At 46.6% G+C, this 16,959-nt stretch overlaps 1 protein-coding gene across 1 annotated transcript in view; it reads left to right on the top strand.

Annotated features, from left to right (window-relative positions):
- Positions 1-9,377, top strand: part of LOC148504578 (DNA (cytosine-5)-methyltransferase 3A) — a 28,711-nt gene extending 19,334 nt beyond the window's left edge. The window contains exons 8-9 of the mRNA XM_088448836.1: positions 5,663-5,781; positions 7,936-9,377. Coding sequence (XP_088304962.1) covers positions 5,663-5,781; positions 7,936-8,077 — 261 coding nt within the window. The 3' untranslated portion in view covers positions 8,078-9,377. The remainder of the gene's footprint in view (positions 1-5,662; positions 5,782-7,935) is intronic.
- Positions 9,378-16,959: the final 7,582 nt, after the last annotated feature.

Raw genomic sequence — 16,959 nt, 5'->3', positions numbered from 1 at the left:
GAGACAATATATAAATATAAAAAGAGAGTAAAGGGAAGAGAAAGAAAAACAAACATCACGTGAACGTGAAATGAGATTAAAAAATGCTTATTAGAATTCTAATGCAATGTGATGCCAAATTATTAAAGATGAACATAAATTGTTCATCATTGTGTTTGGAAAGTGATTATAAATTGTTCAAAATTGGAGAGATATAAAGTGTCTGAGTTGAATCTTGTGACAAAAACAAATAAATAGGAGAGTGAATATGTGTTAAAAAATAGTGAAATAAAATAAACTTAATAACTCTGCGATTATAGAATTACCTCAAAAATGTATAAGTCAAATGGTGAATATGTGCTTATTGATATCCAAATTGTTCCAATGAGCCAAAAGTAAAAAATATAATAAGAAAATACCATCCCTATCAATGTGATATTAGTTCAATATTCATAGGTGATACCTACATAGTTATTGCATATTAAAGATTAAATACCTGTAATCAGACCCTAGTCATCTTATAAAGGTATAATACCATCCTCAAAGTTCATTATATCCCATGATAAATTGGATTCTAGAAATCAAACATAGCCAATCTCTTTGTGTATATCTAGGTTTTGTATGAAAGAGTATATATAGCCATTGATTCATTAGAGTAAATGATGTCATGTTGCCCAATAAAAATTAATTTTATCAAGCTAAAAAGAAAAATATTATCAGGAGTGAGGAATCAGTAATTTTTGGAGTCAAAGGAATGGAGTGTGGCTGCTGTTTAGGAACTACAAGTGCCAGCAGGCGTCTGGCACCCGTACTCCCACTGTAAACAAAAAAAGAGTTCACTACCATTACCCCTGTACCCAACGCTCCAAGTGTGTGTGGAAGAGCCCCGGGCTTCAGAATAGGGGTGCTCGGGAGTGGAGGGACCACCTCCCCTGAGATCCCAGGCTTGGGCTGACCGACTTGGGGTGATAATACTTTGGCTGGGGTGACCTGGTGATAGGGTCCCCTGACTGTGGCATTATACCCCGGTCGGATTTGAGTTCGGTGCTGGTTTTAAAAATAGGAGGACCCCTACACAATTTTTCCCCCTGTATTTTTAAATCCAGGACAGGCTCAGCAGCCCAGTGCTGGTTCCTAATATATGGGGTAACCCTACTCGTTTTTTCCCCCGTATTTTTAGGAACCAGGACTGGCCGAGCAGTCCAGGGCTATTTATGCTGTTTTGGGAGAAGGGTACCCTACGTAATATTTTTTTTTTTATACATTTAACAGGTACAACACACAAGCATCCTTCACATATCTCACTGATATACCTCTCTGATATACCTCACTGATATACCTCACTGATATGTGCAGGCTGCTTGTTTGGGAAAGTTTTGCAGAGAGAAGACACTGCAATCTCCGGTGAGTAATCTCTATCTAAACTTGTTACTCGGGGGGAGAAATCTCGATCTGCTTCACCATCGGCCATCTCACTCTCCGCTAAACTCACTTCTTAGTAAGTTTGTGAGATTCAGAAGCATCAAATCACCCGAATTTCGGGATAGATAATAGAGTTGAAAAATAAATAAAACTCGATCAGACTGGATTGCTAGTAAGTTTACCCATTACAGTGTAGTAGGACTAAGGTCAGCGCTGCTAATAACAAGCCAATGACATCACTGAGGCATGAGGTACGAGGCTAGGCTGCGGTGTTGGTATAGCCACAACATGGCTGCCTCTAGGAGTGGAGACAGGTGCACTGTACAGGACATGTCTAACTATGTGAAGTTTTTTTTCTTCTGAATGGATGTGATAAACCTACATATTATATGTCCTCCTTACAAGTCCCTATGTACACACATGTACAAGTGGCCATTTTACATGTGATACAGATATTCGCATAGGGATCACTGAGACCCTGTGCACCCGTCCCTGCTCCGACATACAGTGCCTCGCAAAAGTATTCATGTTTTGTTGCCTCACGACCTGGAATTACAATGGATTGTGTGAAGGTGTGCGTCATTTCAGTCACAGAACATGCCGACAACTGTGACGTTGTGGTTTTGTTATATTGTGAATCAAACAACATTTAGGACAACATAACAGAAAACTTCAGCGTGCATAACTATTCACCCCCCCTAAAGTCAGTACTTTGTCGAGCCACCTTTTGCGGCAATTACAGCTACAAGTCGCTTTGGATAAGGCTCTGAGCTTGCCACATCTTGCCCCTGGGATTTTTGCAAAACTGCTCCAGCTCCTTCATGTTGGATGGTTTCCGCTTGTGACCAGTAATCTTCTAGTCTGACCACAGATTCTCACTTGGATTGAGATCTGGGCTGTGACTAGGCCATTCCAACACAGTTACATGTTTCCCCTTACACCACTGGAGTGTTGCATTAGCAGTATGCTTCTGGTCATTGTCCTGCTGGAAGGTGAACCTCCGTCCCAGTCTCATATCACAGACAGACTGACAGGTTTTGCTCAAGAATATCCCTGTATTTAGCACCATCCATCTTTCCCTCGACTCAAATCAGTTTCCCAGTCCCTGCAGCTGAAAAACATCCCCCCAGCATGATGCTGCCACCACCATGTGTCACTGTGGGGATGGTGTTCTTGGGGTGATGGGATGTGTTGGGTTTGCACCAGACGTAGCGTTTTCCTTGGTGGCCGAAAAGTTAAATTTTAGTCTCATCTGACCAGAGCACCTTCCTCCATACATTTGGGGAGTCGCACACATGCCTTTTGGTAAAATCAAATTGTGTCTTCTTATTTTTATCACTAAGTAATGGCTTTTTTCTGGCCACTCTTCCATAAAGCCCAGCTCTATGGAGTGTACGGCTTATTGTGGTCACAGGCACAGATACACCAGTCTCTGCTGTGGAACTCTGCAGCTCCTTCAGGGTTACCTTTGGTCTCTGTGCTGCCTCTCTGATTAATGCCCTCCTTGCCCGGTCTGTGAGTTTTGGTGGGCGGTCATTTCTTGGCAGGTTTGTTGTGGTACCATGTTCTTTCCATTTGATGATGATGGATTTGATGGTGCTCCGGGGAATCATCAAATATTTGGATATTTTTTTTATAATCCAACCCAGAATTGTACTTCTCAATAACTTTGTCCCTGACCTGTTTGGAGAGCTCCTTGGTCCTCATGGTGTGATGCCTCTTGCTTAGTGGTGTTGCAGCCTCTGGGGCCTCTCAGAAAAGGTGAGTTTATACTGACAGATCATGTGACACTTAGATGTCACACAGGGGGGCTTCATTTCACTAATTATGTGACTTCTGAAGGTAATTAGCTGCACCAGAACTTTTGAGGGGCTTCATAGCAAAGGGGTGATTACATATGCACATGCCAATTTTCAGAATTTTATTTATAAAGATTCTTTTTTATATATATTTATCATTTCACTTCACCAAATTAGACTATTTTGTACAGATCCATCACATAAAATTCAGATAAAAAAAAAAAGAAACAAAAAAGGTAAAAGGCCAAAGGGGGGTGAATACTTTTACAAGGCACTGTATGATCACTGCACAGGCGATGTGTTCCTCCATAGGGATCACTGAGACCCTGTGCACACTTCCCCCGTTCCTGCACTGACCTCCGGTTACTGCACAGTCGCTGCGTCTCACCATAGGGATCACTGAGACCCTGTGCACACTTCCCCCGTTCCTGCACAGACCTCCGGTTACTGCACAGTCGCTGCGTCTCACCATAGGGATCATTGAGACCGTGCACACTTCCCCCGTTCCTGCACTGACCTCCGGTTACTGCACAGTCATTGCGTCTCACCATAGGGATCACTGAGACCCTGTGCACACTTCCCCTGTTCCTGCACAGACCTCCGGTTACTGCACAGTCACTGCGTCTCACCATAGGGATCACTGAGACCCTGTGCACACTTTACCTGTTCCTGCACTGACCTCCGGTTACTGCACAGTCGCTGCGTCTCACCATAGGGATCACTGAGACCCTGTGCACACTTCCCCCGTTCCTGCACTGACCTTCGGTTACTGCACAGTCGCTGCGTCTCACCATAGGGATCATTGAGACCGTGCACACTTCCCCTGTTCCCGCACAGACCTCCGGTTACTGCACAGTCACTGCGTCTCACCATAGGGATCACTGAGACCATGTACACACTTCCCTCGTTCCTGCACTGACCTCCGGTTACTGCACAGTCGCTGCGCCTCACCATAGGGATCACTGAGACCCTGTGCACACTTCCCTCATTCCTGCACTGACCTCCGGTTACTGCACAGTCGCTGCGCCTCACCATAGGGATCACTGAGAGCCTGTACACACTTCCCCTGTTCCTGCACTGACCTCCGGTTACTGCACAGTCGCTGTGTCTCACCATAGGGATCACTGAGACCCTGTGCACACTTCCCCTGTTCCCGCACTGACCTCCGGTTACTGCACAGTCGCTGCGTCTCACCATAGGGATCATTGAGACCGTGCACACTTCCCCTGTTCCTGCACAGACCTCCGGTTACTGCACAGTCGCTGCGTCTCACCATAGGGATCACTGAGAGCCTGTGCACACTTTCCCCGTTCCTGCACTGACCTCCGGTTACTGCACAGTCGCTGCGTCTCACCATAGGGATCACTGAGACCCTGTGCACACTTCCCCCGTTCCTGCACTGACCTCCGGTTACTGCACAGTCACTGCGTCTCACCATAGGGATCACTGAGACCCTGTGCACACTTCCCCCGTTCCTGCACTGACCTCCGGTTACTGCACAGTCGCTGCGTCTCACCATAGGGATCACTGAGAGCCTGTGCACACTTCCCCCGTTCCTGCACTGACCTCCGGTTACTGCACAGTCGCTGCGTCTCACCATAGGGATCTCTGAGAGCCTGTGCACACTTCCCCCATTCCTGCACTGACCTCCGGTTACTGCACAGTCGCTGCGTCTCACCATAGGGATCACTGAGAGCCTGTGCACACTTCCCCCGTTCCTGCACTGACCTCCGGTTACTGCACAGTCGCTGCGTCTCACCATAGGGATCACTGAGAGCCTGTGCACACTTCCCCCGTTCCTGCACTGACCTCCGGTTACTGCACAGTCGCTGCGTCTCACCATAGGGATCACTGAGACCGTGCACACTTCCCCCGTTCCTGCACTGACCTCCGGTTACTGCACAGTCGCTGCGTCTCACCATAGGGATCACTGAGACTCTATGCACACTGCCCCATCCCTGGTATGACATCCACTCATTGCACAGGTGCTTTGTTTCTTCCATTGGGATGAATGATCTCTCTGTAATTATCCCCTTAGAAAAAGAAAGGAGAGAAATAAAAGTATCCCGATATCTCCCTCATAGAGTAGATACAGCCTCAGCAGAGTGTATCTGACAGCGCCTGAGTACATGTGTTCTCTCATCAGGGGCGAGGGTATTCTGCTGTCCTGATCACATGCTGTCACCACCTCCGTATCATATGCCCAACATTAGCCGAAAGCTGGTCACCCCTGAAATCGGAGCCTTGGCACTGACGGGCATTGTGGACGGCAGAATGTACCCGCCCTGTGCTGTCACTTACACTCTGCCAGCTGGTGAGGGGGGACTTGTATTGGGGACTATCAGGTCTATTGCATCCGTTAGAGACATGGACATGTGCGTGGTGTCTGACAAGGCGACAGTCTGTCATGAAGCTTCTGTGATCCTGATTTGTCATCACAGTTATGAAACTGTCTTCTCCAGTTTAGCAAAGTCCGAACCATCACCACTAGGTCTAACTCCATCAAACAGGGCAAGGACCAGCATTTCCCAGTGTTCATGAATGAGAAGGAGGACATCCTCTGGTGCACGGAGATGGAACGGTGAGTACGTTTCATGGGGCCAGGTGGGACTGTGTGTATTTAAGGACTTTGACTGTACTCTGCTGTATTCATGAGATAAATACTTAGTCAGGTTTGCAGTTTGACGCATTTCACATCACAATTATGCGCATAATAATACGGTCGCAGAAAATGCGGCCTTGTGTATTTAGAGATTCAGGTATCTGAATATACATCCGATTCAGAACAGCGCAATATTCCTACGTCAGATGTATGCGCGCCTCACAAGTGTGTGTTATTATACCGCCACCGATTCCGTAGAGACGCACATTAATTGTTGTAGCAATAAATGCCGCCTCACCCCGTTCATACACACACAATGTTATGAAGTGTCATGTACACGAGAGAGAATAGTGTTAGTAGTAAATATTAGTAGCCTTTCCCTTATTAAATGTAATGAGATTCAAACACGCATATGCAGATAACAAATGAATGAGAATCCCGAATAGAGAGCTGTAATGTGACATAATATAGCTGCAGTGCTATATATGGGATCAATATGAAAACAGACAGTGATTCTGAGATTGTCATTATCATCACGCATTTTACACTAGGCCTCCGAAACGCGTAAAAGAAGTGTATCCAAGTCTCAATAGCTAGTTTCTCCAGAGAATGTGTTACATTTGTGCCAACTGCACCCAACATAAGCTTGTACATCCTCGCTCTGCCTCTTCAGGCCAAGTTATGTGCAAGTCTAGATACAGCTGGTTTACATGTTGGTGTAAAGACGCATTTGGTTTAGCTACTCCACAAAGCTTAGCTTGCCTCAAACGTTAAAACAGTCGCCTGATTTTAGTGGTGCCTTTCAGAAAAGTGGCCGCGTGACCGCATTGTTTTATTTGGTTCACAATAGAGGGCATTTAATTGAATAAATACAGTTAGACTATTGAACTTGGGGCCTAATTCAGAGTTTTACGTAAACCCGATGGTGCGAGATCTGCGCATTCTCAGATGCCGCACTGCGCATGTGCAGATTTCGGTGTGCAAGATCGCTCACAGGCTGCGGCCATTTGGGTACGGCGTCGGGCAGTGTTCTTGAAAATGGAGCCGTGTCGACCCTGTTTTTTGGGCTTGCTGCAGCTTCATCTGACTTCAGCAGCGTGAATTCCCTGGTCATCCTGAGTCGACTGTCCGATGGTAAGGCAGGTGATCCGATGGTAAGGCAGGTGATCCGATGCAGCGGTGAAGGAAACGCTGAGATATATATGGACGGAGACCAGGTGTAATGGTGCAAGTTGACCAGCATGCACGATATCGCTATCGTCCATACGTGGCCGTGCATCGCTGGTCATGGTGAGTTGGTAGGGACCATTTAAATGAGCGATTTGAACGATAACTATATCCTTCAAATCGTTTATTTAAATCGCTACGTGTGTACGCACCATTAGATTGCACCAGTTTATACAGATCTGCAAATAGAGGATACAGGATTAAAGTGCGATAAAGGGGCGGAGAAGGCGCATTAAGGGTAACGTTCGCTGTATTTGAGGGGTTCAGTTGATGTTACTACTAGAACATGAGTGAATGTCCATGTGTTCAGTCAGATATGAAGGACACGAGACAATGGAGGTAATTAGCGTATGGGTAATAAATACTGAAATCTACGGCGCGTAATCTCCGAATAAAGATGCTATTGCGTTCGTGCCAGACGGGATGAGAAATGTAGTGGGAAATAAGTGGGCGGTGACAGGGAGGTGGGTAGTGGTGCGCACAAAAATGGTCCTTTCATTGGGCGTGATGGGAGTGTCGCGGGCGTGTCAATACAAGCGGCTGCGTTCCCAGACGCACAGAACGCCACGGTCAGACGGATAAACTGCACCTGCCGTAGGGCTGATGCAAGTGCTGACGCTTCCACCTATGGCGGCGTATGAGAACGCACCAATCTGTATTACAACATAGGCAGGTGCTAAAAGTGGGCGTGTCTGTTCTTGCCGCATGGGTGTACACAAGGGAAGGAGATAGTAGCGGCATTGACGTAACCAGCAAGCGACTATAGATTTCCCACCGTGCGCGTCTCAGAATCAGGCCCCAATGTACGGTGCCCTTCTGCTAAAGGGATAGGAAGAGAGTGTTAGAATGAGCCCCTCACATGTAAAGCATTGTATAATCTGAGCTGTGGATGTGTCTCCTCTACAGGGTCTTCGGGTTCCCAGTCCACTATACAGACGTCTCCAACATGAGCCGCCTGGCCAGGCAAAGGCTTCTGGGCAGATCCTGGAGCGTCCCGGTCATCCGTCACCTCTTCGCCCCTCTAAAGGAATATTTTGCCTGTGTTTAACTCATGAGGCAAAAGGGACCTGAGGCCGATCCCCAACCTTCCAGCTCCCAGAGCCTGCAGCGCCTCACTGCACCGCTCAGTTCCACCGCAGAAAGAAGGAAAGTAGAAAAATATTCAGTAGGAAAAAAAAAAAAAAAATCTGGTGGAAATGAACCAGCAGCGCCCAGGAGCGCCAGGGGCATCTGAGATCCGAGCAGACACTTCTACGTAATTCTTGTTCCATGTTACACTCTCTCTTTTGCATATGTCTTCATGTCTAATTTTATTATTTTAAAGTTTTTACCTTGATGTTTTGTAGAGGGAGGTGGGAGCGCTTAGCCCCTCCTGGCCCGGGTTTTAGTAACATATAAGTCAACGGGTCTTTCAAGAGGTTCATCCTGGGGCGGATAATTGTCTTCTCAGGATGTACTTTCAGGTTTTAAATTTTTAGTCCAGTTTAGAGCTGGCGTTCCCCTGTTGCTGGAAGGTTTAGTCTCTGGTTAGTTTTATGGGTCTTTTTTTTAATGTGCTTTAGCTGCTCCTCTTTTTGGAGCTGCTTTAAATTTTGGGTGGAGCAAATATTGTGTACGTAATGCAAAGAGACTGTGCGGGAAGCCCACAGGCGGACGTAGCAGCACAAGGGAGGAGGGATATATGTGGGTTACACACATGTTCCGTAAGTCTCCTTTTATAGCACACCGAGGCCCATGTCTGCTAAACAGTGCTATTCCGTTAGACACCTGCAGGGGTGGCTGGCCCAGAGTGCTGCTTAGCAGACACGACGGTTGGATATACCGTTCTATGGTGTCCATATCTCTATTGCTTTGTTCAGATTCGATCACCAAGGGAAGCAACGACGGGGGAAAACAAGCAAAACTAACAAAATATATATATAATATGGGTAATTACTTTGAAAAACAGCATTTCCCGTGTTATCATGCAGCTGGATAAATGTTACACGTTAAGAAAAAAAAAAAAGGTGGAAAAACAAAAACATCCAATTTTAGATATTTTCTTTTTCTATGAATGTTTTTCTTTTTTTTTTTACAGTGTTTCAGGTGCCTCGTGCAAGAGGCCGGGATATAGCAGCTCAGACAAACAGCTCTGACCTCTACCACTGTTTACAGATATATACTGTATGTGTAATATCTCTACAAGTGTGTGCACAGCCTCAGTTCCCCCGTGGTATGGCGTCCTCACCTGTCCCGAGCTGATGGCGCTGGTTGCCTGGAGACGTGCGTAGACTTTGGGGTCTTAATTATGGTGCTTAATCCTTTCTGGTCATGTGATCTTCCTCAATCTGCCGTCTCTACAGCCAATGTCCCGCATTACAGCTGGGGAGGGGTGGGGGGGGCAAGCCGTCCGCGCTCAATAACTCTGTGTTATACAAGAGGGTGTGTGTTGTGTATATGTGCTTATACATACATATATACACTCACACACCTATATAATGGTGGTTTTGTCCATGCACAGTTTTAAGTGTCCATATTGGACCTCGTTGCCATTATTACTGTAATTCAGCCATTTTCTCACACCCTTTGCCAGGGGGTCACTGGGAAATCTGCGGTTACTATCTGACATCGTTCAGTGTGTCCTCGGAAGTAGACATTTAGTCTGTGCACGCACTTGTAGAGGTAATGTATACAACTCATGGTACTACTTACTACTAATGTACAACGTACTCACGTGGTGCTTTCCAGCAGGGGGATGACTAAAAACATCAGCTTCCACGGTGCCTTACTGAGATGCTGTGCGGGGAACTTGTCACCCTCCAGCCAAGGGTGAAATTTGGCGCTACCTGAACATTTGTTCGATCATGGTGCTCGCCACGTGGTCCGGTGCTTCTATCTTAGATATGTGCCTAACATACAAATATCAGAGGGGACGTCACAACACCAGGTGCCAGACCAGAACGGAAATCTGCCCCAAACCAACCGGTTGTACCGTCATTTGCAGGGCGGAGTGCGAGAACCGTTTCCCCCCCATCATGACGCATGATCTCATCCATGCTCTTGAAGAGTGCCTTACTGCACCGTGTGGGCAAATGTCTTCTCTTCTGGCCTCGTGACCCCCATCTCCCCTTTAGAGTCAACGACGAACATATATAATGTAAGTACAGGACACAGGGAGGGACAGAGACGTAAGAGAGCCTTATCTTAGACATCTACTTCAGCCAGATGAAACCACTCTTGGTAGTGGTGGGTGCATAACTTTTACTCCTCCATCAGCCATTGCTATGTAACAGGCTTCAATAGGTCCTCCTAGTTAGGGACTGGTGCTATCCCCTAGTAAGGTATTCTAGTCACCTACATCGAGTGGGGCTGCCATGAACCAGTCTCGGGCTTCCTAGTGAGCTAATGAGATGCTTTGAATATTGGTTCCACTTTGTGTAGGTGACAATTACTCCATAGCCATCGTCTCCGATCAGCTCCATGTTGTGATCCAGCTCTCTATACGGTGCCTTATTGCCAACATGCTTACGTATAACCGGCACCAACATTCCTCCCTCTAGTGTCCTGGTAATGTTCTTTCTGAAGCAAAGGGGTTCCAGACATCTCTGGTCAGCTGCCAAGCCAGCGCAGTGGCTACACCGATGCCAATAGCCCAGGCCCCGTCTCACAGAGCTATGCAATAGGAGCAGACGTTGTGTCAAAGGTTCCATATCACCGTGGTGCAACCTGGGCCTAAGTTAGTTCCTTCTCCATCAGCCGTGCCGCTTCCTCAGGCCCGTTACTACTCTTCTGTGCAGTATCCAGGATTACACGCACGAGGGCCAACACTGGTGCTTGCTGTCTAGAGCTATTTACAATTACTGTATTAATGGGGAAACAGGCCTCACTGAGTGCTAAACCATACTGGAGCTTCCAACGGAGCAACTCGGGCCCCTCGTGCTTTTCCGGTAGGAGGAAGGGCGATGTTTTTACTCATCCCCAACAGCAAACAATGCTAAATTCATTTTATATGTCTATTTATAAACACACCTGATCTCGCTCACCCCTGACATCAGAGGGGTTTGTTGTTGTTATTTCGCAAATGTTTTGAAATCTGTACAACTGGGGTTACCTTGAGTTTTAGAGAACAGGCGGGGTTGGCTGCCCTCTCCCCCATGTAAGAGATAAGGGGGCTTCAAAGCCGCCTCTGATATTTTCTAGTATGTAACCTGTGACTCCTTGCTTACAATAATCTTGATTAATCACAAGTGTTTTTGTGTTGTACAGGGGCTGACGCCCCTCTGTTCTCTCCTCCTTTGTATATGTGAACATTTTATTATTTTATTTTGTGTCCAAAGTACTTGATGAAGGCGGGGCTGTGCTGTATCACTCAGACCGAACGATATACAACTCTGCCCATCCTCCTTGTTGTTATACTGTATACCACCTGGCTGCCATCATGTCCCAAGCATGCCCAGTCTGGCCGACCAGTGTACAGGTCGCTTCTGCCGGTCGGGACCATTGTGGCGGAATTGCCAGGCACAGACCCGAAGGTGTCATACCAGAATATTTTGGTGTATCATTTTATACCAGAGCAGCTTTTGAATAATGGGCAACTAATACGGTTTTCCCAATAAAGTGAATATATTATAATGCACATGATAAAAAAAAAAAGTATTTTGATTTTACTTTGATTAATACTGCGGGAAAATTTGATTCTTTTGACAAATTTACATTTTCGTCCCTGATTAAAAAAATGTCCACAAAATGACGCATCGATCACAGTAATTCCTTTCTGCCTTCCTCCATCTCCATGGTATCTTCTTCCCTAAAGGAGATGTCCAGCTTGTAATAACGGATTAGGTAATTGTACCATGAGCAGAGGACTTTATGCCCCTGTTTGTGTCTTGCTGCGGCGGGTTTGGCTGGCTCTGTCTTTGGAATTTGCCCCCATCGGTCTCAGCCAGGCAGAGACGTCTGCCCTCCTGATACATCACACGGGCAGTGCCGCTTGGGCAGGCCGGGGCACTGTGTCCTGTACAGGAGCTGGGGTGTTTCCTCGTTGCCTGGCTGGGGCAGCAATAGGCAGGTAGGTTGACCTACAATCTGTAGCTAAAGACTGAAGCAGTCTCCTTCGCAAATGTCCCTTTGTTCCTTGAAATAAATACCAGTTTTTACAAAGTTGACACCTGTAGTGCTTGGCGGTTGGGTAACCGAGACTGGTGGCCGGGAGATTGGACCCCTGGATGATCCGAATGGTGAGTATTTGGAAGGATCTCACCCTTTGTTTTGTCTCAGACAGTCAGTGATGTGTGGGGAAGATTAGGGAGCCATCCTGGAATAGCAAATAAAATATAAAAAGAAGCCCACTTACCCACCTCCGGAAGTGGAAATGATTCACCTATCCCTAAGTTGGTCAACAGGGAGTGAGTAGGAAACTACTGGCCAATACCAGTGAGAGCGATGCCACTGCTGGTATATGATTGGATGGCCGTCCATGCAGCCACCCCAATCCTCTACTCTTCAGTAGATAAGTTGGCGTGGAATAAGGTGCAGTATCTGGTGTTGGGTCCCATTCTGTATATGAGAGAAGTAGTGAGGTTCTCAATGAATTGGAATATAAATATTCAAATCGAATTCTTTAACCTTTTACACTGGCCCCAAAGAGGAAATCTTGTAGGACCTCGTATTGTGGTCCGGCCAGGTCTCGTTGAACTCACCTTTCGACCAGGTCTCATTGTCCGTGGTGCACGGTTTCTGAATGCCGGACCACTTGGTGATACAATACCTTATCTTCTCTCTTCAATCACATATGCAAAAAAAAAATTGGTAATTCGAGTTAAACAAATGACCTCATACTAAGGGACCTTTATGCTGGTCCTCTGTGGTCTCCCATTCCTTGTTGTGGTGTCCTGAGACGGCACATAATGAGGTCGGTGACATTGTATACTGACATAGCTGATGGTGATATTCAGCGTAGGAGTTACATTGCACCGAGCATGGACTAGCTATGGGCCACGCTCTGCCTAGGGACTCTTATAATGAGGTCGAGCTTTCACCAATCGCCTAGAAATTTCCACGGAACCACCTTCTGGTTTGTATCATACAATCTCAGATATTCGGCTTGGTCTGACCTGCTCAGGCCAGTGTGAGCTTATTGCAAAATGCTCTTTACATGCTTTGCACATAATACGTCATTATGGAGTACACAGTTTAGCAGAAGTGACTGGGAGTATACAGAGAGACGTACATAACGGCGTTTCTTTGTGTCTCTTGTAAGACCAAGGCCTGGACAGCCGTCACTATTACCGGTCTAATATTCTCATAGTGGAACCAGAGATTGTGGAGCCAGCCCTCTCCAGCCGATTTCATTAATACAAAGTGAAACTCCATTTTTTTGGGGAGGTTATTGAAGTAAAAATCCCAAGTAACGTCGCTGAATTATAGACCGTATAACAGCACAAGGTTCCACCTGCAGTATAACAGCACAAGGTTCCGCCTGCAGTATAACAGCACAAGGTTCCGCCTGCAGTATAACAGCACAAGGTTCCGCCTGCAGTATAACAGCACAAGGTTCCGCCTGCGTTTCCCCGCTGCTCGAGCCATATAAATAAATGCTAATAATAATTGAGAATATTAAAACTGTATTTCCATATTGGATAAGCATAAGTTGCTTGCACTATACAAGTACCCTCTATTAATGCTTCCCATTCGCATAGATGATCTGTAATTATGGGGGGGAAACAGAAGTGTATAATAAATGTATTTCTATCATATCTTCTGACAATCTGGAGGTTTCACCCGAGTGATTTTGAAGACCGTATCCTGAATTATTTTCCAGTCACTGCAGTAGAAGAGACGGCCATGGCAGGGAGAATGAATGCATCATTACTTTAGGGAATAGATTTCTGTGGCTGCTGTTACATGCACAGAACATACTGCCCAACTCTCCCTGATTGTCGGGGAGACTCCCTGAAATAGCAGCAATCTCCCCGTCTCCCTGAAGTGTCTAATAATCTCCCTGATTGCACCTTACCCCCATTATGTAGCTGTTCTATTAATAAAACACACATATATACATTCAAGTGGGAACATTAATATTTCCCTGCATTGGGTATAAGGCACAATGATCCCTATGGCTTCATGTATTTTCTGAAAAGTATCAGTGTGTTTTCAGCAACAAATAGATCTTAAGGTGCCTACACACTTGGCGATGTGCTCACTATCCCACATTGTGTTTTATTTCCCCTTGAACTCTCCCCAGCAGTCCTGGGCACGATTTGGTGTTAAAAACTCTCCAATGTGAGAAATGATCTATCGTGCCTCCTAACTATCCCAGTGCATCATGCCTCCTAACTATTCCAGTGCATCATGCCTCCCAACTATCCCACTGCATCGTGCCTCCTAACTATCCCAGTGCATCATGCCTCCTAACAATCCCAGTGCATCGTGCCTCCTAACTATCCCAGTGCATCATGCCTCCTAACTATCCCAGTGCATCATGCCTCCTAACTATTCCACTGCATTGTGCCTCCTAACTATCCCAGTGCATCATGCCTCCTAACAATCCCAGTGCATCTTGCCTCCTAACTATCCCAGTGCATCATGCCTCCCAACTATCCCACTGCATTGTGCCTCCTAACTATCCCAGTGCATCATGCCTCCTAACAATCCCAGTGCATCGTGCCTCCTAACTATCCCAGTGCATCGTGCCTCCTAACTATTCCACTGCATTGTGCCTCCTAACTATCCCAGTGCATCGTGCCTCCTAACTATTCCAGTGCATCGTGCCTCCTAACTATTCCAGTGCATCGTGACTGAGATTGTCAGATCTGCCCTACAGCATGGCAGATATGAAGATGCGATGCACGACCGGCGGGGATGCGCATCGTGATTGTGAGTGGATACTCACGATTTGGGCATATTTCACTCGATTTGTCGTTACGATGCGTCGGAATCGGGCAAATCGTGTAAAATATCGCTTAGTGTGTAGGCACCTTTTACTATCAATTAAATGACCCACCTCTCAGATGTAGCAGTACACGCCCGCTTTACCGCCGCGCTCATACGCGCTGCTATCGCAATCTCCCTGAAATGCTTTTTCAAAAGTAGGCAAGTATGACGCAGAACCCTGTATTATAAGATTATTCTTCATCCCTCTGTAGAGACGAGTACAGACTGCAAACTGAAAGGAATCTATATATATATATAAATCAGATTATTTATGGCGTTTCATAACAAAGTTCTGTAGAGTTCAGACATTAGAGCCCAAACCCGTCAGTGGCTGCCGGTACACACGCTCCCTCCGAGATGTTATATTAAGATTCTTATCACAGGCACGGCTATCTAGTGCTCCGATAGACCAAGGAGAGGAATTCTGGGGCGGGGGGCATTTACTGGTCGCTGAAATGCTCCAGTATCCATGACTTCTGCATGCCCTGACCTGTCCACACACAGACAAACTGAGACTACGGACGTGGGAGAACAAACAAGTATAAACTCCGGCTCCAGTCCCACATTGCTATAATTACCACATTGGAGAATCTTTCCTGGTCCAAAGCTGCAAACGAAAGAGCATTTTGTGATATTCTCTATATAGAAATGCGGCACCAAAGCAGAGTAATCGTTACGGACTCACTGCTCGGTTATCCCTGTGTGTACAACTACCTGCTCATCCTCGCGGCATCTACCTCAAGACCTGAGTCATACGTCACTGTGCTGGTCCATTGCAGCTGGTGAGGGCTTCAGGGGAGGAACATTCCATCGCCGTACCTCATAGTGCGGTTTTTGGGGTGGGGGAGGCGATGCAGCCTGCCCTCCCATGCTGCCCCGCTCTGCTCCCTGAAGCCTCCGCTCCACTGTGAGTGCCAGCCTGCAGTTTGAGTAACTCCCAAGATTTGGAGACTTGATCTGACAATCTTGTAACATAAAGAGTTACACACAAGTAATACAATTCATTGCTGATGCATCGCCCCTATCCATTATCAGTGCGAACTTCCACCAGCCGTATACCTGGCGTAAGATCCATCTGAAATCACCGATCTCTGCAAAGTTCCACCTATATGTCCCCTGATCACTACGTGCAGGCACCCTGTAACACTGAATTGTGTACCACACTGAACCGTCCTGTAGTTACTCAATTGCGCACACTTGGCCACAAAATGTGCACAGCGCTAAGAACCGCAAGATCCATCCACAAGATGGAGTCCTGCAACTCTATCAGCGCCAGAGCTGGCAACATTGGCTGTAACAAGCTGCATGTCTGCTTAAGGCGCCTATCCATTACCCAACTTTGTGAACAATCCGAACAAAACTGACTATCTACTGAACAAGCCCATCAACCTGACGACGCTCTTCAGGTTTGGCATGTTCAGAGATAGTAGGTCGGGCTCCACTGAATGACGTTCAGTGCGGGCACCACCCCTCGGCGACCTGAAGGTCTGAACGCTGGATAGGCACCTTAACTCTTCCATTGCAAATCGTGCATGTGAGCTCAACTTGTTGACAGAAAAGCTATTTGGTTGCGATTCAGTGCAAAATTTACTATCGTAATACAAAGTTAGTAAATACGCCTTTGTTGTCCATAAGATTGGTGCAGTTATAGGGCCTGATTCAGAGGTGCACGCAGTAGCAGCACTTTTGCGCATGTTTGCAGAGCGGTGATGACGATAATATGCAAATGCTAGTTTCGCCCATCCCCTTGCGCACTAGTGTGCACTGGGATATGCAAGCCCTGTAACGCCCACTTTCACTGCCCGTGCACAATGTAACACCGCTGCTGGTTCTGTACAAATCCACCTTTAGTGCACCATCAATAAGTGCACCATCCTTTGGCAAGTGTAGTGTCTCTTGTCTGAATTAGGATGAAACATGGCCTCTATGGGTCTGGCTCTGCATTTGAGAATGCTCGCATAAGACAGTCTTTTTTTGCGTTAACTTCTGGCCACTGCTCAAGACCTCCCATGGTTTTGC

Source organism: Taudactylus pleione, unplaced genomic scaffold (assembly GCF_031769625.1).
Source record: "Taudactylus pleione unplaced genomic scaffold, aTauple2 ptg000467l, whole genome shotgun sequence".
Taxonomy (NCBI): Eukaryota; Metazoa; Chordata; class Amphibia; order Anura; family Myobatrachidae; genus Taudactylus; species Taudactylus pleione.
Note: the sequence above shows the minus strand (reverse complement) of the source record. Positions and strands in the feature narration are given on the sequence as shown.